Source organism: Dermacentor andersoni, chromosome 6 (genome assembly GCF_023375885.2).
Source record: "Dermacentor andersoni chromosome 6, qqDerAnde1_hic_scaffold, whole genome shotgun sequence".
Classification (NCBI taxonomy): Eukaryota; Metazoa; Arthropoda; class Arachnida; order Ixodida; family Ixodidae; genus Dermacentor; species Dermacentor andersoni.
In genome coordinates, this window is record NC_092819.1 from 9,328,312 (window position 1) to 9,349,295 (window position 20,984).

At 47.3% G+C, this 20,984-nt stretch overlaps 1 protein-coding gene across 2 annotated transcripts in view; it reads right to left on the reverse strand.

The window, feature by feature from the left end:
• LOC126521661 (structural maintenance of chromosomes flexible hinge domain-containing protein 1-like) overlaps positions 1–20,984 on the reverse strand; it is a 383,191-nt gene that overhangs the window by 212,284 nt on the left and 149,923 nt on the right. For both annotated transcript variants that reach the window (XM_055065801.2, XM_050170378.3), the window contains exon 20: positions 16,756–16,875. In XM_055065801.2, coding sequence (XP_054921776.1) covers positions 16,756–16,875 — 120 coding nt within the window. The remainder of the gene's footprint in view (positions 1–16,755; positions 16,876–20,984) is intronic.

A 20,984-nucleotide genomic window follows, 5' to 3' on the forward strand; every position in this document is an offset into this window, starting at 1 on the left:
AGTCGGGGTACTGACTTTTCCAGCTAAGCAACAGGTGGTGTGACATGCTTATCACCATCGTCATTGACCCCCTACTCTTGCCGAACTGCATGTGCTGAAAGAGATTAAAGGAAACGGAAACAACTTGCGGTCACCATGTTCTTACTTTTATGTTTGCAAACGGTTAGTTGCATCAACATCAACCATGGAGTATTCAGCTGATGTGGTCTGTCAGGCAGCTAATCAGTCACAAAGGCCGATCAAGCGACATAAGCTACCTCATTTTTCAGTTTCCTTGCCGTGTCAGTGCCCTGTTGTCTGTGTTGGGGGACATCTGCTGCAGCGACTAGACCTACACTGCGCACACGCTGCCATGTATGTCTCTGTCACATGGAAAATACCAGAGGATACTTCAGCTGAGGAGAATGATCACGTTCCTGTTAAGGTGCAGACCTCAGATCTGTTAACAACAATGCACGAGCTCATGGCCAGAGATACCACCTGTGCCTTCTACTGTGTGGGGATGCGCGACTCTCACGCATCCCCTGATATGTTGTTTTCCCGCATAGCTCCCGTCTCCTGTAATCCGGCTTCACCGCGTGGCTTGGTGCCAGCGGCAGTCGGTCTGACTGAAACGCACTGCGAGAGATAGCGCGAGTGTGGCTCTGCTAACGCCACCTAACAGCAGGGTTACTTAGGTCCAAAAGGAGAAGCCTCTTGGGCTCGGGGTCCACAAGCGGCGCGGAAGTACTGCCTGTGCGCCGATCCATGCTTCTGCGAGACCGTCTCGCGAGGCTTACCCCGGAATGGACGAACATGATCGTTCGAACGCTCCACCGTTCGCGTGGCCGTACGCGCGAATGCCCAGGCCTTGGTGTCCAGCATGGGGCGAACATATTCGCTCGTTATCTGGTCGCAGTGAGTCGGACTTCCGCGATTTGTCGCGCGCCCATCGGCATGTTTTGCGGATAGCAACTCAGCGAGCAGGCATTAGTCTATGAAAGGTGCAATAAATGCCATTGTGATTGTCTGCACTACTGTGTTGTCGTTCCTTTGTCCCAAGAGCACGGGTGAGAACCCCACAACTGGCACACTAATGTTATCAGCAAGATCATGCACCATGCACTTAATCAAATGCATCCCGAGCAGCAGCTTGCACAGCGCATAATCTTACTGACAACGCCAGTGTGCCAGTGGAAGGAGCAGATGGTATCGCCGGCCACGCATTCAAACACTGTTGTTAACAGATCTGAGGTCTGTACGTGAAGTGTTGGGCAGCATAGACTTCGCTCAACTTCGACAGCTGCGCCGCAGTCTGTGGTACCGTCGCAGACGATGACATCATCGCCCAAGTAAATGGCAATGACCATGGAGTGGAACATGTTGATGACGCAGATGAGGAAGAGGGAGTACCGATGCGGCCTTTGTCATCACAAATGATGGAAGGACTGAATAGCGTACAGCTCTTCGTCAGTTTTGATGAGTATGAGAAAGATGCTTTCCAATACATTCGAGCTCTTGAAGATTGATCACTTTCAGAGAAAAAAAGCAGAAAATGATCACGCATTTTTGTAAATAAAGATGATGGTTCCAGAGGTGCTCTCACTTCTTTAATCATCAAATATAGCCATCTGTTGATTTTACTTGAAATTTATCTTTTGCGTAACTTCTTCTGGTTGCCCCTATTCATATACTTCATGATTGGTTTACACCCGCAATACCACATAATAGTACACCCTCATTTTTATTTCTTTGCTAAGGGTACAAACAAAAGAACACCATACTGCTGGCATTGTGAAGAAATGTTGAACTTCCATTTTTTGGATGAATATATCTGTATTAACTGCATTGAAAATAAACATACAACGTATGCAAGTAGGATGCCACCTCCTTAACTTTTCTTTAAAGTTTGTCAACTTCTGGCTGTTGAGTCAAGTTTTATGCATTGACCAAAACTATTCACTTCGAGCCAAAAAAAAATTAATATTTGTATCCTAATTAAAGCAAATGCATGCGTCATTTTTCCTCATCAAAATATGCGATATGCAAGTACTACTATTCAAGCTATTCAATATGAAATTATTCAACCTAAGCACTATTAGCTTCAACTTCAATTCAAGCCTAAACTGTTCGCCCGTCCCTACTCATATTACTTCTTCACTAGGGAATCTATATTCATTTTTCACTGCCAGAAACAGTTGCAGTCAGAAATAAGGAAAATACTTTATTTTACAGTGCTTCAAGATCAACTATAGTCAAATTTCAATATAACGAATCACGCAGGACTGCCAAAAATTGTTCATTATTCTGAAAGGTCATTATAGTGAAACCCCGAAAATTAACCATTCCACCCATCACTCCATCACTTCAAAAGTTGTCACCACTTGAGCTATCCATGAAAACATCGCTGCTGGCTCTCGATCCATGCTGTCACTATTTTCCATAGATTTCGCCACCACGCACCACCGAAGCACCGTATAAGAGTGACACGCACAAAGCAGACGCTGACGCTGAGAAAACTACTGACAAAAAGGAAGCTCTATGTCGCCTCCAAAGCACAATGCTTCTTGTTTGTTTGTTTTTACATTTCTTGACATGGACAATGAAACTGTTTCACTCGAGGCGGACACCTGAATCTACAGTAAAGCCTCAATAATTCGAAGGCCGCCAGACAATGAAAACTCTTCAAATTAAGCAGATGTTCAAATTAACCGAAGTGAAGAAAAAAGAAAGAAATCAAGCAAGAACTTGCCTGAGAAAGAAATCACCTTTATTTTTCATGTCTGAGAAAGATTACTTGAATAATCATTGATGCAGGATTGCTTACTACCAATAGTACTATCGCAGTACTACCGTTTAGTATGTACTTTTTCCGAGCTCCAGCCAACTACAATTTAACAATGTTTCACTGTAGAAGCACAAATTCCCCGAGTATTCCCTGAGTATTTCCAGGCACACCCAGTCACACCCACACGCAAGTATTTCCAGACAATTTATTATCCCTCAGAATTCCCTGTTTTTCCGGTTAGTAGGCACCCTGATTGCTAGGCTACACTTGCCTGGGAGGAGCATGCACTCGCAAAACACTCATTGCCTCCAAAATAGATTGTTCTTAAAGTTCTCCCAGCTTTCCTTACTCACTGTCATCTCAGGTTTTCTGAACCCATGTGCCGCAGCGTCCGCTTTCAGCACCTTGTCATCTGCTAGCCTACTGTTTCAGCTGCAGTGAATAGATGGATGGATACAACTTTATTGCACGTCCAGCAAGGTTTAATGCGAACCGGGCTCAGGTCTCCCACGAGGGAACTTCAAGGCCCTGCCTCAGCGCCGCCTCATGGGCTTGCTGAACTGCTCACGTCTGGATTCCGAGGTCTGAGGTGCGCAGAGCGGCAGCCCACCTCGATGACAGAATCTCCGGAACAACTGCCATCCTTCCTATAACTACATTGCACTCCCACAGCATGTGTTTGAGTGTTGCCGGTCTTTCCTGGCACAATTTGCACGTGTTGTCCTGATGCTTATCTGGGAAGATACGTTTCAGATAGAATGGATTAGGGAAGGTGTTCGTTTGGAGCTGTCTCCAGGCGACGGCCTGCCTCCTGTTCAATTTGGGACACGGTGGTGGGTGTACCCTTCTGACATTTAGATATGCACTGGTTATGTCATTGTATCTGGTGAGCCTGTCCCGTTCAACGCGAGGAGTGTTCGCTATCATACGAGAGGCGTTGCCCTGTTCAGTGCGGCGGGCCATGTCTTGCGCCGTCCGGTGTGCCGTCTCATTTAGGTACGGGAGCGTGTCGCCTTCTGTGCCTGTCCAGTGCGGCGGGCCATGTCTCACGCCGTCCGGTGTACCGTCTCGTTTAAGTTCGGGAGCGCATCACCTTCTGTGGTGACATGCACGGGGAACCATATGATCCTTGAGCTCGCGGTTTTGGATCTGCATCTTTGGCCAGAATGGACAGGGCTTCCTTCGAAATTCTACCTTTGACATAATTCTTTACTACTGTTTGCGATTCACTTAGTACGACTTCGCATTCCCGTTCTTAGAGGGCCAGCGCGAACGCTACTTCCTCCGCTATTTCAGAGTGTTTGATGAGCTGCAGTGAAGGATACAATAAAATCTAAGAATCTCCAGATTTCGAAACATTAGTTAGTGGTACAGAGGCATTGTTAACAGGACATGGAAACTGAATAACGATTGTTTTTTTTTTGTTTTTTTTAAATGTTTGGTATTGTGAAGTTTATAGCACTAAAATATTTTTACATCGAAACCATAAGAAATCAGCAGGGGATTTCTTAAAGTTTGTTAATTGAAAAAGTTTGTTTATTTGGTGCTCGTAGTAATGAGATTTCACTGTATTCTGCGAAGCAGAGCTCAGCACCACGACAGCTTTTCACTCCTTCTTCCAGTGCTAAGACAGGTCACAAAGTGTGTGAAATTTAATGAAGCAGAAAACTTGCACATAGAGCTTGTGGGGATGCGTGACTCTCATGCCTCCCCTGAGATCTAGTTATCCCGCATAGCTCGTCTCCTGCAGGGCGGCTTTGCCCGCCGCGTGGCCTGGCGCCCGCGGCGGTCGGAGTGGTTGAAGCGCAGTGCGAGAGATGGCGCTAGTGTTGCGCTGCGGCGGGGTTACTTAGGCGCGGGAAAGAAAGGCGCTTGGTCTTTCCCGGCGGGTCCGCACACGGCGTGGACATTCCGCGCGCTCGCGGCGGACCATGCTTCTGCGAGACCGTCTCGCGTGGCCGCCTTGTACACTATTCGCGTGACCGTACACGCGAACGACCAGGCGTTGGGATCCAGCATGGGGCAAACATATTCGCTCGCTCGCGGTGAGTCGGACTTCTAGATTTGTCGCGCGCCCATCGGCATGTTTTGTGGATAGCAACTCGGCTAGCAGGCATTGATCTATGAAAGGTGCAATAAATGCCCTTGTGATTGTTTGCACTACTGTGTTGTCGTTCCTTTGTCCCAAGAGTACGGAGGAGAACCCCGTATCTCCCACATCTGGCTGCCCAACGTGGGGCTCTTGGGGCATCGGACGATAGATTTAACAGTTTTGCTTCGTTCAAGACCTTTGTTTGAACCGAAGCATAGGCCTAGCGTGGATTTTGATCGCTAGCGTCAGCGGCGTGCTTTCTTGAGCGAGGCGGCGGTGGCTGTAGTGTGTTTGAAAATGTCAACATGCTAAGCCTTTTCGCAAGTGTTTTTCTTTAATGGCATTCATTGGTACGAGAGCCACGTGGTCTGCATCCTGGGAGAGCGAGGCTGAGCGCCCATAGAGCAGTGGCAAGCCTGAAGCGAGTGAGTACGGAAGCCTCGTGGGTGGTCCGAATTTCTTATGTAAATAGCTTCTTCTATCTCTTTGACTCGGATGAAGTCGCGGCTCTGGGAGCCGGGTGGCCGCGGGCCACGGGTGCCACGACGGGCTGACTGGTATTGCGGCCTGGCACCGGGCGCTCCGACACCGTCTGGGACGGTGGGCGCCGTCAACTCGGATGCTGTGTGCACCGAGCGGAGTAGGACCACCTCACAGAGCTCACGTCTCCTCGCGGCTGCCTGTTTGCGCTCATTTTGGGTGTCGTTTGTTGGATGCCGGTTGTTGTCAGGGTAGCGAAGCTTTAGGCCTAAGGCTTTACGAAGCTGCCTGTCGCATGTGGAGGGACACAACCTGGTGGACCGTGGCGTTGAGGTGTCGCAATTCGCTTCCCTCATTCTATTTAGCCTCGCACAAATTGAAATTACACGTTCGACTCAAGAAAGCGAGCTTCGTTCACGTGAACTTAGCATCTGAGTAGCTGCCCGATCTTTTGCTAGCCGAGTTGAACATCGTACCACGTGGGCGATGCGCATGCAGAATTCCTCTCCCTTGCACTAGTTTAGTGTTTGCCGAGTGTGTTGAGTTTACGCAGCGTGATTGGAGTCACCCCTGGCTTGCTGTCACCTGCACATCGTCTGCGCTGCTCCCCGGACTACGATCGAGTCACCCCGGGCGATGGTGATGCTGTGGCCAGTTCGGCGCAGCGACTTCGGCGGCCTCCTGCATCCAGCTCACAACCCTCGGCGGCGGACAAAGGAGCCAGCGGTCACCGACAGCTACGGCGGCTCTTGCCAGCAGGGCACGTCGGCGCGAGCGACACTTGCTCGTGCCGACTACTGCGTCGTCGTTTCCGAAGTCCTGGCCTGGAATCCTGCCGTCGAGTCTGCAAAGCTGCTGCTGTGACCGGCGGACGCCAGCGGTGTACCCCAAGGACAGTCGGCTCGCATGTTATGGACAGCATGTGGACATTTCCCCGGCGCGCCCACTGTTGCTTGTACCACCTTGTTCGCGAAGCTCGTGCTGATGTTAGACTTTGTGAAATGTTTCGCCGGAATATGTGGTGATTTAAGGTTGGGGGGATGTGGGGATGCGTGACTCTCACGCCTCCCCTGAGATCTAGTTATCTCGCATAGCTCGTCTCCTGCAGGGCGGCTTCGCCCGCCGCGTGGCCTGGCGCCCGCGGCGGTCGGAGTGGTTGAAGCGCAGTGCGAGAGATGGCGCTAGTGTTGCGCTGCGGCGGGGTTACTTAGGCACGGGAAAGAAAGGCGCTTGGTCTTTCCCGGCGGGTCGGCGCACGGCGTGGACATTCCGCGCGCGCGCGGCGGGCCATGCTTCTGCGAGACCGTCTCGCGTGGCCGCCTTGGACACCATTCGCGTGACCGTACACGCGAACGACCAGGTGTTGGGATCCAGCATGGGGCGAACATATTCGCTCGCTCGCGGTGAGTCAGACTTCTAGATTTGTCGCGCGCCCATCGACATGTTTTGCGGATAGCAACTCGGCTAGCAGGCATTGATCTATGAAAGGTGCAATAAATGCCCTTGTGATTGTTTGCACTACCGTGTTGTCGTTCCTTTGTCCCAAGAGTACGGAGGAGAACCCCGTATCTCCCACAAGCTTTGCCACAAGGCTCGCACCATCTTTCAATAGCCTCCTGCCAAAAGGCACCAAATAGCGCAATTTCAAAACAGCAGTCTTAGAGCGATGACATGCTGCCAGTAGAACACAGACTGCAAAGAACATGGCTTCAAATGCTGAAGTGCTGCCATCTATGTAGTAGTAAAACACACAGAGCACAATACCGCATTTTTGCACATACATTCAATGATTGATTTTCTGGAAGACACAATTATTTAAACATGCTCAATAATTCGGACACATTTGCGGCACCACCACACATACCCCACAGAGTCAATGTAGAAGAGTGTCTGAAATTTTGGACGCAAGAAACCTTTGCCATCTGATTTTCTGGACCTTTTGGGATTGCCGCAGGTCCCATACGGCCACTACCGCCACCATTTTTATTATCTCACCGCCTCGAACCGGCGCTCTCGCATGCAGACCGGCTGGCAGCCGTAGCCACCACCACGGTAATGCTAGGTCTAGCTACTTCGCGGTTTGCTACCAAGCTCTTTGTTGCTCAGTGCCATGCTTTTCATTGAAAAAATGTGCCACTGTTAGCAATGGCACTGACTCCATCTTAGTGATCTTCGCCAATGGCTTCGAAGCTCGAAAAGCACAGCACGTTGCATAATGCCGGTTCCAGAAAGTCAGCCTCGCCTCAATACAGTAGTGTTACGCAAAGAAGGATATGCAATTGATTGCGGTGAAGCATACCAAATGTGAGAAGGGGCAATTGTCACGGGACATGGTATGTTTACCTTAATTATACATGCGTGCCCCCACAGTCTCCTAACACAGTACAAACACCGACACGCCTAATGTTTACTGGCAGGCCTTTAGAGCTATTTCAGGCATGCCTGTAACCATTTGAACTCTTGGGGGCAGTAAAAGGCATGCATCCATTTTTTCGGACATTTTCGTGGCCCCTAAAGGGTCAGAAAAATCAGGCATTGACTGTATAAACCGCAAAAAAATGCTAAACATTTAGCAGTAACAACGGGTTGTAGATCATATGCGAATTTTGCCTTGAAGTGGGGCTTCATGGCATCATGGAAAGAATAATTAGCCTTAATGTGTGTCACGGCATCATGGTGCACGCTTATGCCACAACTTAAGGCCAGCTTCTCCGCCATTCAGATTTGTTATCTGCTGTTCACCTATTCACCTTTTCTCCTCCCCTTTACGGATCAACATTTTACATTTAGTAGTTAGGGACTAGTGCATGCGGCGTCGGCTAACTAAACTCGGATTCAGATGAGCTGCTCTCAATGACTGCCCTAGTACAGCAGAAGCTGATGATAAAGCTTTCTGACAACAAAGTAAATCGGGATTTGAGCTTGCAGATTCTGTATCATGTGATCATACATACGTTTCCTGTGTCCGCTGTGCTCCCTCACTTAGCGCTAAGTGCTTTGCAATACAGCTCAGTCGCATTTGCTCCATTGCCGTTGCCCATCTGCACTGTCATCCTCTGTCGTACGAATGCTAGCTGCGAAGTGATCCAATCCAAGTCACATGTCACGTGACTGATTCGTCGGCGATCATGTTCACTGTGCGATTCCAGCTTTATTAGCATCCCCGCTAGCAAAGATGCGATGTGGACGAGTCGTGCATTCCTGAATGAAGAGATTTTGCAAGGATTTTAGTCTTGTTGTATGCAGTTAGTATTACTGCGGGCTATACACACGGATTTTTTTTTTCTTTAATTCTTTCCAGGCTGTTTTACTGGGGATGCAGGTTCAGTGTGGAAAAATTGGGTAAATGCAGCTTCGGAGCACTGAAACTGTGCAGCCATCTATGCAGTGGAAGAAAAACTAACTGGATGCAGGCTGTTTGTCCAAATTGCTTTCAAATCGTTCAAGTCCAAATAACCAAAGGATTCATCCGACTCGCAAATCAAAACTGTATGGTATCGCATTGAGGAGCTAGGCTCATCCATAGCACAGTCCGCAGATATAATATGCTTCTGTGAACCATCTCAGCCAAATTTTGCAGCCGTGCGCAGCATGTGGATCTCACAAGCAAAGTGCAAAGTCCCCTTTCTCTCAAGTGCTCTTTTTTTTAACAGAAGCCGACTCCCCACTCTTTCCTGGATACTTTATTTCATAATATAGCAGATTTCCATATGCAGCTACTACTTGCCAATAGCTGACGTCAATCAAAAGGCGAGTTTGGGTCAGTGAGCTTTTTCCTACTGTTTGTGTGTATATTTATTGACGCAGTTTAATAAGCAAGCTGAAGTAAGCTGAAGATCTGCTTTTGAATTTCTGTACTAATTACATACTTCTGAAAGAAGCAAACTATCGTCTGCTTACAGTCAGCCGCAGCCACCTGCATAGGAATTAAACTTTGGCCACCCTATTCTATTGGTGCCGTAGCTGTCAGGTCTCATTAATTCTGTCTAGTTTTGAACACTCAACTAGCCTCAAACCCCACGAAACTTAAGGTCAGGCCAGACACACTCACTTTTCAGCGCACGCTCACCCCTGGCCACTCCTGGTTAGACACCTTGGCCGACTTTGCTTTGTAAAAGCGCTTCAAAATGCGCAAAGTTGGATATGGCTACTATCCATTGCCCAAGCACGTGCAGGACAAAGCCGGTCTGCACCACGTAGCACAGCCAGAACGAGCATATGAGCGTGAGCACACACTTTTGCCCTGTGGTGCACAAGCACTGCAACTGCATGTAGCTGCGTTCTGTTATGCAGTGTAGATACTGCAGCCACCGTAGGTGCCGCAACAAGTTCACTGTCTGAGCACACTGCAGCTCGCTAATGAAAACCCCGTTTGGCACGTCATAGGCGTCAAAACCAGAAATACAGCCACCAACTGATTTTCCAGACCTCGCGGGCACCGAAAAATAGTGTGAAAATTCGAACCGTCTGAAAAACGCATTCCTCCCCCCACCCCCCACCCCAAAAAAAAAATATATATATATATATATATATATATATATATATATTAGGTTTAGAGCAGATTAAAAAAATCTCTAATAGCGCCCTGCATCATGCAACACTTGGAGGCGATCAGATTTGCTAGGATTTGCACAAGACAGACGTCGTCTCGATACACACTCTGACAAGAGCGTCACCGCATTGGCAATCTCAGTTGCCGGAGATCGCCATGGAGATAGAAGAAACGAGCAGTGTTTCTTCGCACCACTTGGCTCTCGTAAAGACACATGAGGTGGTGCCAATCACACAAAAAAATGTGACACCTCCGACATACACCTGCGTTGTTCTAGACATGCCACATGGTAATAGCAACCTAAACAAAACAAAAAAGTGGATCCCACATTACCGCATTCACTCAAATATTTGTGCACTTTTTTCCCTATAAAACGGATCCAGAAAGTGCATGCACATTAGAATTGAGTACGACCCTAAATCTGTGTTACTATATTACCATTGACATTTCAAAATGGCCGCCTCGTACGCGCTTCGAGCCTAACTGCCGTAGCTTCCTCTATGCGCTGTAGTATGTGTGCTTAGGTTAGTCCACCGTTCACCTTCCCGTTTATTGCATTCGCTTTATCAGCATGGAAGTGCCAACTTCGAAGACACGCCGAGTGTTCATCGCCCTGCTGCAATTAAAAGGAAAGTGATCAAATGTGCGGAGACGGGCGGAAATCGGGCTGCATCACAGCCATTCAGAGTTACTGAAACTTGCGTGCTGGAGTGGCGCAAACAGGAAAGGCGTTCTACTCTGGCGGCTGCTGCATAAGCACGGCCGTGAGGCCCCCACCTACAAAGCGATCTGCGATGGAGACAGTCTATGCATCTAGGTGCACCGGGCTGTGTTCTCGTCGCTTGATTCACATTGAAGCAAGAGGCCACAAGAAGTTCAATTCGTACACTCCTGCTACTGCACTTTCTCACTCCAGCGTTCTGATAAAAAGTTCCCGCGGTCATTGAGTGAGACGTATTCATGTTTGCTGGTGCCTGCATGATGACACCATGCTCGTTATACCCCCGTCAAACGGGCAAGTTATGTGCACTTACGGGGAGTGCACTTCGGCACCTTGAGTGACACTTTAGGCTACGCAGTGCTAAACGGGAAAATAGAGTGCACTCGCAGTAAAAAAAAAAAAAAAAGTGGCAACAGACTAAGAGCGCGTTTTTGAAGCTGTAGATTAAAAAGAAGAAAACTTACAAAAAGTTAGTTTTACGTTGTATTATAAATAAGAAGAAACTTAATCTATTTTATCTCAACAAAAAACTAAGTGAATTTTTATTATAAGAGTGTTGCAAGTCAATCCCGGCCAAGAAAAATGCCTAGCCAATCCAGAAGAACATGGCGGCGTGCAACAAGGCAACATTTGATCCTGCAAGAACAGGATATAAGTGAATTCTGTTCTCATTAGCTTGTTAAGAGCTGTTCAACAACTAAAATGAACATCTGTGTCCTTTCACTATGCATTACATTTGTTCCATTGATGCCGCTGGCACCAAAGTTATGCACTGGGCCAGCAAAGTGCGCTTTGTGAACGCACTCCAACCAGAGTACACTCTTCTGCAGGTACACTCTATTTGCGACATTTAGATTTGAGAAAGTGCACTTAAACTGAGTGACACTCCCCGTAAGTGCACTTAACTTGCCCGCTTGACAGCGGTATTAAAGGGAAGCTCAAGAGTCTGTCGAATTCAATAAGATGCTCATATACGGAAGCGGGAACCTTATAAACCATGCACGTAAAATTCTGGGCGGGATTTTTCACTTAGGAATGACGTAATCCCCGATTAAAATTGCGCTCTTGCTCAACCCCCCAGTCAAGCGCCGCGCGCTGCTGCTGCTGACGGTGACGATGCGAGCGGAGACTGGAAACCGCGGCGTAGTGACGTCAGCACTGGTGTACCACTCCTTCGCAGTCTCCGCGAACGTGCCTGACCGCGTTTGTTTCTGCGTGCGTGCTGCATAATCTGCCTCGCTCGAGCCTGCTTTCCTTTGTTTGTGTGTATGTAGAGTGGTAGTTGACGTGCGTAGCATGAATTGAAGTTGTGGGCCGGTCATGCTGGCGTTCTGTGCAGCCTACGGCTGCAGAAACACCAGCGGCTGCGACGATGATCCATTACTCCTTGCAAGACAAGAAGCTTGCAGCTAAGTCGGAGGCTGCTGTGAATCGAAAGAATTTCAAGCGCTCAAGTACAACAGTGCTGTGTTCTAACCACTTCCATGACGACGATTACTACCAGAGTTTATCAATAGTGCGTGAATGAGTGAGAGTACGGCTTTCTGCTAGCAGGCTTTAAAGCTAAACGCAGCGCGAGCAGGTCGGGGCAACGAACGCACAAATGCGGGACGGGTGCGGGCGGACTGATGGTAACTGTTATTGGAAGACCTTACGAATATACAAACTCGTCCAAACCTGGATTTTGAGTTATTGTTAGCTCCTTCATGTTAGCACGCTCAACGAAAGGTACATGTTCATCTCCCACCCTTGACACAGGTTTTGTCACAAACCGCCGTTAATTTTCTATTTGCACGTGTGTTGTGAAACAGCCAATATGCAGCTACCATAATGCAGTGCAAGTGTTAAGTTTTCATGTGTTTGAAAGCCGGCGCACGTCAGGACGCTGCGCTTCCCCTCGCGCACAGAAAGAAACCGGCTGTCTCACGTAGCCAACGAAATTCGCCGCCTTTAGGGCTCTGGTTATGAGTAGCGTGCGGGTGACGCGCTGATGAAGGCCATTACATGTGCTACAAGAGCCGGAGAACTTTTCCTGCATGTAAACCGTCTGTGTAGATTGGAGAAAGCTTTGGGCCAGCACACAAATGCCGACGATCGCATCCCTCCTTATGTTCCACGAGGAGGCATGCAGGAACATAACAGTACAGTTGTTTGCCCGGAAACGAACTCATTGGATCGCTGAATACAGCTTTGCAAAAAACATGTTCACCAAAGAACATTTCTAACACGAGGAGATGCTAACACTTCGCCTTCGTTCGCGTCGAAAGTACTGCTTGATACCAGCATCTTTTGCTTCTTGGAGACGCCGGCTACGTATACATGTAGGGAGCAACGCCGAACTCCTTAAAGAAACGCAAGCTCTCGAAATTAACCATTACCGTCTCACCAAACCACAGCGCCAAACCACCTTGCGCCGTGCTTCATGTGTGGAAGCAGCGGCCGGTCAGGACAAACACCAATGTTGACGTCACAAGGCGCCCGACCAATCATAGGTGGAAACGAGGCGCACGAGCTGCCCGAGTCTGCTGCTACACTTTTCGTCGAAATAAAATCTGTTTGCGCTTTCTTTCGCTCAATTTCGATGCGATATTCGAATTCTGAGGGTTGAAAACCATTACATACAGCTCTTCACTCATTTTTTCTGGAAAACTCTTCAGCTTCCCTTTAATTTAGCTAATAAGTGAATATTCAAAAGTTTATACATCCAATAAAACTACTGTCCTTACTTTTCATATAGCTGTCTACTAATTTGCTATCGCAATCGATGTTTCACCTCTCCAGCGAAACTGCAATTTTATTTATCATAACTATAGTGCATTGGAAGTAAACCTTTGTTTTTCCAAATGAGGGAGTTGTATTTCCGTATGAAATAGTGAGGTGCGCGGTACTGTAAAGGTTTTTTCTTTCTTTAGGTCACGGCAAACGGGTGCGCGCTACTGTCGAGGGTGTTTGTTTTTTTCCTTTTTTTGTGGTCACGGAAAAACAGGTGCGCATTAAAATCGAGTAAATATGGTAAGTGACTATGACGTTGCTGCTGACCAAAAAAAAAGAAACAAGAAATACAGCCAGCCCCTGGAGCACTTCGTCAGCCAAGGAAGTTTGGGAATGGCCTCCGAAACTGAAAGATGTCTGGAAAGCATGCACCTCTCAATTTTGGAGGCTATAGAATGGGCCACTGGAAGCCAAGCCAGCAGAAAATCCAACATGGTGGCATGCAAGATTGGGTAGCATGGCTCAGAATGAGCGATTTAGTTCGGAAAACCGAACTTTGGGGCCTAAATTCGTCTGAAAAATTGGTCAGGAAGATGCATTAGCTCTATGGGTACCATGACGGTGCAATTATGAAGCCCGCAATATCCATCAAGTCCAAATTTTTGGAGTCCAAAATATCCGTCAGCAACTGTAGTGGCATCTAGTGTAGTGAACACCCAAAATCAGATTTGAACCGCAGGTCACAGTGAGGTTCAGTGGGTGGAGCGTTGTGGGCACATATTACTCCGCCATAGCCTTTGCGGTGTAAAGCATTGAAGAAGTAGCGGAAGCACCACAAACTGTGTGTTTGATTGTGTATAACTCTAATTTTGCTCAACGCATTGAAGAACTTTTTTGAAGTACAGTAAAGCCTCGGTGATACAAATCTTAAGGGTGTGGCGGTTCAACACTGCGTGCGGCTAGGGCTGAAGGCAAGCTCTGGATCTAGCCCCACGCAGTCGCTTTGTGTTACTCCCCAACCTGTGGCGCTAGAATCGCAGCTACGTCGGGTTGGAACAAATAAGGCAAACAGCGGCGTCAACTGTAATAATGTTTATTGCTACCGGAAATAAAGGACACTGGCAGAGGGACGTCCTCTCTGTAATAGTAATAAATAGGCTGACCCCGTTGCCCGGGATAGTCAGGCATACGAGGTCAATCACGGGTTGCGGCAGGTACTCCAGTCCGGCAGGTTAGGGGTCCGGCGTCAGAGAGAGGGGGGTCTCCCCTGATGGCGCTGTTTCGTACCTTTTTACCTGGGCGAGAGGAATGTCCTCCTCGCCCGTCAGCTACCTGCCCACGAGTCGGGGAGCAAGGGTGTGCGCGCGTTGCGAGAGCGAGGGAGAGGCGGGAGAGGGCGTAGTGCGCCTCTCCCGTGTCCATGCCGGCTCTCGACGCGACACCCGAAATTCATATCACAAAAAAATCAAATGATGTTAGCATGTTGAAAAGCCAGAAGCTCATTTTCAGAATTTATCAGCAAGGTCATTTCCAACAATGCCACAGTGCCCCAGAAGCCATTGGAAGATTATGTCATGTCCGTTTATGAGGGCTTGACGGAGAACCTCTCTGGTCTCAAAATCCAATTGTTCATGGGTCTTGCTTCATAAGGCTGACTGCAGACTCTGAAGGGCTGCCTTGGAGTCGCAAAAAACAACCCACTTTTGAGGTCTGGCTTGTGCAACGTAATTAACAGCAGCACGTAGAATGGCAAGTTCTGTTGCCGTAGAGGTCGTTTTATGGAACACTGAATGTAATTGTGACTTAGAGCTGGAGTGACTTAGACCTGTGGAGCTGGTGGCTGACAGATCCATCAGTGTCAATCTGCGTTCTTTGTTCATGTCTCATTCAGTAATGACAGTGTGCACTGACGTAGAGCCACTGTTGATTGATGGGTCTTTTTCATTTCATAATTCCCAGAATCGTGAGGCGTACGTATGGCTGTCGCAGGCACCAGAGGGGTAACAGTGGTCTTGCTGCTGGGTAAAGCCCGACGGAAGGTAGCCTTCACGTGTCGCAACAAGTGCGGAAAATATGGCTTGACGTCTTTGAGCTGGCAAAGCAGCAATATAGTGACTGGGTGATGTGTGCTCTAAGGTTGTCAATCGTTGTATATGTTGCACCCAAGCAGTCTCTAACAATCATGATTGTTGTGTGAATCGAGGCACATCGTGGTAACCCAAGACATGTCCATAGAGCCTGGCCTTGCAAACTTTCCAGGGTACGAATGTTTGTTTTTACATGTGTTCGCCAAAACCAGCAAGCTGTACCGTAAAAAGCCCAGAAACAGCACTCTATAAAGCTGCAGCAGCATGGACCATACCAACGTGCCCCAGGTTTTTCCGCACAAGAACCTCCTTATATGTATAATCAAAGTTAGTCTCCGCTTCAGGTAGATGCAGTGAGGGCTCCATGAGAGGTTCCTGTCAATAATCGGACGTGAGAAGCGGTGATGCTTCTGATGTTTGATACCCTGGCCATTGAGAGAAACAGGGTATGGTGCCATGGGTTTGCGGGTAAACGCGAATAACCTGCATTTTTCGATGGACACATGAGGCCTTGTTTGCAGATACGAACAAGCTCGGGTGGCTGCCCGCTGAATTCTTGCGCATACTTGAAGACGAGTCACCGCAGAAGACAAAAGAGAAATATGGACAGCGTACATTGATAGGTGAATTATCTTGGGTAATATTTCAGCAAGGTCAACTATAGTTAGGTTAAAGAGAATAGGGCTGACTGCCTCACCCTGTGGGACGCCACCGTGACAACAACAAAATGACAAAGGGATCGTTAGCTATGACTAGGAGACAGTGTTTTTATTCAACACCTCGAAACTGATACAAGACTAATACAAACTATAGAAAACTGATAAATGGAACACTGTATACATACCGACGACACACAAACCATGGTGGGACACGAGCGCAACCACACAAGAAACGTTCCACTACCATTTACGCCCAGTCAAGCCAGCAGAAAGAGGGGGGGGAGTCTTCAGACATATATGACACCCCACCCCCCTCCTCCACCTGGCACCCGAAGACTCCCCCCCCCCTTACCATGCCACTGTTTGTATCACCCAAACCGGCGTGGAGGAGCGTTCGGGACATCCGAAATGTGGCTCATAATATACAGCGCGCTTCGGCTGTGGAATTGTACGAATTGTATCACCCTGAAATTCGTACCAGTCATGATCATATCACTGAGGTTTCACTGCAGTCTAATTTAAAACTTCAAAGGCATTTCACGACTTCCATTAAAAAGAGGTTCATGGTCCCTTTAAAGGGTTAAAGGATTTTGTAAAATGAAAACAGCAACTTCCCCTTTCTGTTATCTTCCCCTTTATGTGCTTTTATCAATTTCCGTAAGCGAAACACGAAAATCAATCTTACCGATCACTGTGAAACGAATCTTGAACGACGGCAGCTCTTTGCCAGACGTCATTGCTGTGGTAGAGTCACTCAACATGGCTTGAAGGGTAAGTGTGTGGGCACCCAAATTCTGGATATTCTCTGTAAAAGGAAGGTCAGTGCTACTGCAGTCAAGGAATGAAGCCAGCTTTTCACACCAAGAAGGAATATTTAAGAATGAAAATAGCCGACATACAGTTGTGTTCCAATTTAGAATGTTTGCACCAGCTGTACAAAACATGCTGAAAAGCATTAATGTGAATGCAGACCCACACACACTTAAATTGAAAACAATTCTTAGTTTACAAGGTTGTCTAAAGCAGAGTGTCGGAACGAAACATTTTTTTTCGTTTTTGTTTTAGTTTCGTTCCAATGAAAGAAGTTTCGTTCCGGTTCAGCTACATAACAAAAAAAAAAAAGAAATTATCGCAACAGTTAATAACGGTTTTCGTTCACATGCGAACATTTCCAGAGCAAAGTAATGATAAAAACACAGTATTTATTTCTCTCAATAAGTAAATTAAGAATTCTGAGATCATGCTCAGTGGCTTGAGTCAAGGCACTGAGCATGATCTGAAAAGCAGCACGCCATCAAGTGTACTCACAAACGTGCAAAACTGCTTTTCCAATAAATTGAAATTAAACATAAACAAACAATAAAGCTTCGATAACAAATAGCCATATAAGTAGAAAAGGAAACGATAACTTCTTCAGCCCGCAAGCCCTGTGTTTTTGATACCATGCCTATCTGCTAGTGCACTGTGCACTTTCTAGATGGTGTTAACAGGTTACGTACTTGCACCTTGGAATAATCCCGGTGTACGCCTCGATTGAGACAGGCGCGGTGTGTCCACCACAAGGAATGTTTAAAACAAACAAACAAGAAGCACAGCGCTTTGGAATTGACATGGAGCTTCCTTTTTCTCAGTACTTTTCTCAGTGTCTGTTTTGCACCCATCACTCTTATTAGATAATTTTAGTTTAATGTATGCAATACCATTGCATATGCCATAAAAATTAGGGAGTTGTCATTGCGCAAGCGCAGAATGCTAAACGACCCATAGCATATAGCGTGCGCATGTTATTTCTCAGATTTAGCGTTACTGCCTTTGTACGGTTTACGTAGTTTACATAAAACATGGCTGCGGTCCTGGCTGCCCGCTTTGAATTGAATTTGGCATTGATTTTGTACAATTCACTTCGTTTGTAGCAAATGACTGTGTCAACGGCTTCTGCTTAGTCTCAGGCCACTTCGCCAACAGAATATTATGCCTGAACTTGTGGAGTTCTCAAGATCGTTTGTCGCTTCGAACGAGTCGAAGCCTAACGGGAGAAAGGATGAATAGATGGATGGATGTTATGAGCGTCCCCTTTGGAATGGGGTGGACACCAATCTCGTCTTTTTTTATTGCCTAATGTCCTACCTATGCTAAAAAAGAAAAAAAGAAAAGGAAAAGAAACCACGATGAATTCCCATAACCGAAGTTTCTGAACCCCTATTGTGAACTTTGTTTTTGTATGCCTAAGTTGTTTGTCGTTTCCCTACTTTTCTTCCACCAATCTTCCAATCGCCTCTTACTAATTTTTATTGCGGACGTGTTTACGTTCCCCCTGCTCTTGCTGAACCCAAGGGCTTCAAGGAGGCCAGCAATTCCTAAATCGACCGCTGGGCAGATATCCTCACATTCCAATACAACATGCTTCATCCTTTCCCTAGCTTTACCACAGCAGGCACATGCTTCTTCCTTGTTGTATCTCGCTTTGTACTGTATTTACTCGCATAATGATAGCACTTGTAAAAAAAAAAATTCACGCAAATTCAGGGGTGCAATCATTACGTGAAATAAATTTCCCGCGAAAAAAAAAAAAAAATTTTTTTTTTCATCCCGCATTTGCTACGGGATGCGGGTGCGGGACACCAAAACAAACATGGGGGCTGGTGGAGCAAGCTGAATGCGCAGAACGTGATTTTTTTTTCTTCTCGTGAGTACATTACGTGCATTGAAACAGTTTCTTCCGTATCAGTAATGAATAATATCGTTAATATCGGCAAATTCGCGGCAATAACGTAGCCATGTCCACTTTGAGGGGGCAGAAACAGATGGGCGCGCTTAGCTGCCAGTGACATAGAAACACATGGCGGGCATGGTGCGGAAACTGCGGCATATGTCTTCACTACTATCCTAATACCGCATGCTTGCGCTAAGAATGGGTGAATAACTTAGCTGTGTTACAAGCGTCGGCGTATGAACAGGGTACACTTCTAACGTATCAGTGTAAACGTGCCCACGTGTCCAGAAGAGAAGAACTGAAAGGCGCCTTTTTGTTGTTGACCACAAACATTATAAAGCCTACACATAATAAAGGCAAGTTTGGTGGTACCTCTTTTTGTCATGGAAGTGCAGAAAGTGATAAAAGTAATGAAATGGGGCATCTACTTAAGAATGTTTGGTGCGTGCAGACTTCTTGGTTAGTCTTGAAGAGTCGTTGGCGTAGAATTCGACAGATGGTAAGCGTGATCATTATTAGCTAGACTTGGCACACTGACAAATCAGTGCGGCAAATTCGGGGTGCGATCATTACACGGGAAATTAAAAAAAATAGAACTTTGACGACAAAATTAAGGGGCGCAATCATTACGCGAGTGCGATCATTATGCAAGTAAATACAGTAGTTACTCATGGCAGGTTTCTTTTCCACTGCTGTCACCCATGAGATTATCTCAGCATCTCAGACTTCCCACTTGACATTCTTTGTTGCTATGTTGCTCACCATACAGGCCACATACTTGCTGGTAAGCTTCCTAGTTCTTTTTCTCCATTGCAAATCAATATTATTCCTCTACAAATACCTGAACACTCTCCCAACCCATTAACTTTCTTCCATATTCCTCAGTCGTTCTTCATAATTGATTTTATTGTGAGGTTCCAACACTCCAAACTTGTCCAGCCCATATCACCCTGCACAGTTTCATTTGTAGCCTTCCCGTGAGCACCCAATGCGAGGCGTCCCACTGACCCTTGGTCGCCATCGAGTCCCGATTGTACCCCTGATTTCAAGAACACAACCGCATTTCCAAATATAAATCCTGGAACCATTCCACCTTTCCGCATACCTCAGAGCATTTCATACCTATTGTATCCCCATAGCGCCGTGCTTTCGGGAAACTTTCTGTCGTTCGGCGAACTTCTCGTATCTCCCTGTTCCACCAGCTTTTCGGTTTCTTTTTGCCTTTCCAACGAACATGTTGCGTATTTTTTTTTTCGTATTTCTGTCATTATTACACATAGAAGCTCATTATATTACCACTCCTTGCTTGGCCATATGCCAAGTTCTTCCTCGACTTGAGAAATGTTCCGAGATGTCGACGAGAAACCTTCGAGACATCAGCACCAGTTATCGGTGAAGTCGGGAGACAACCACGACGACAGCATATGGCCGGTGAGTTGTGGGGATGCGTGACACTCATGCGTCCCCTGATACGTTGTCTTCCCGCATAGCTCCTGTCTCCTGTAATCCGGCTTCGCCGCGTGGCCTGGAGACCGCGGCGGTCGGTGTGGTTGAAGCGCAGTATGAGAGATGGCGTGAGTGTTGCACTGCTAACGCCGCCTACCGGCGGGGTTACTTGGGCGCGAAAAGGAAAAGGCTCTTCCTCTTTGGCTCGAAGTCGGCAGGCAGCGCGTACGTGCCACGTGTGCGCCGATCCATGCTTCTGCGAGACCGTCTCACGAGGGCTCCTTCGAACGTGCCACCGTTCGCGTGACCGTACACGCGAACGACCAGGCATTGGGATCAAGCATGGGGCGAACATATTCGCTCGCTATCCGGTCGCGGTGAGTCCAACTTCCGCGATTTGTCGCGCGCCCATCTGCATGTTTTAGGGATAGCAACTCGGCTAGCAGGCATTGATCTATGAAAGGTGCAATAAATGCCCTTGTGATTGTTAGCACTACTATGTTGTCGTTCCTTTGACCCAAGAACACGGATGAGAATTCCCACATCTGGCTACCCAACGTGGGGCTCTTGGAACATTGGACGATAGTTTTAACAGCTTTGCTTCGTTCGAGACCTTTGTTTGAACCGAAGCTTAGGCCTAGCGTGGATTTTGATCGCTAGCGTTGGCGGCGTGCTTTCCTGAGCGAGGCTGTAGTGTGTTTGAACTTGTCAACATGCTAAGCCTTTTCGCAAGTGTTTTTTTTTTTTTTTTTTTA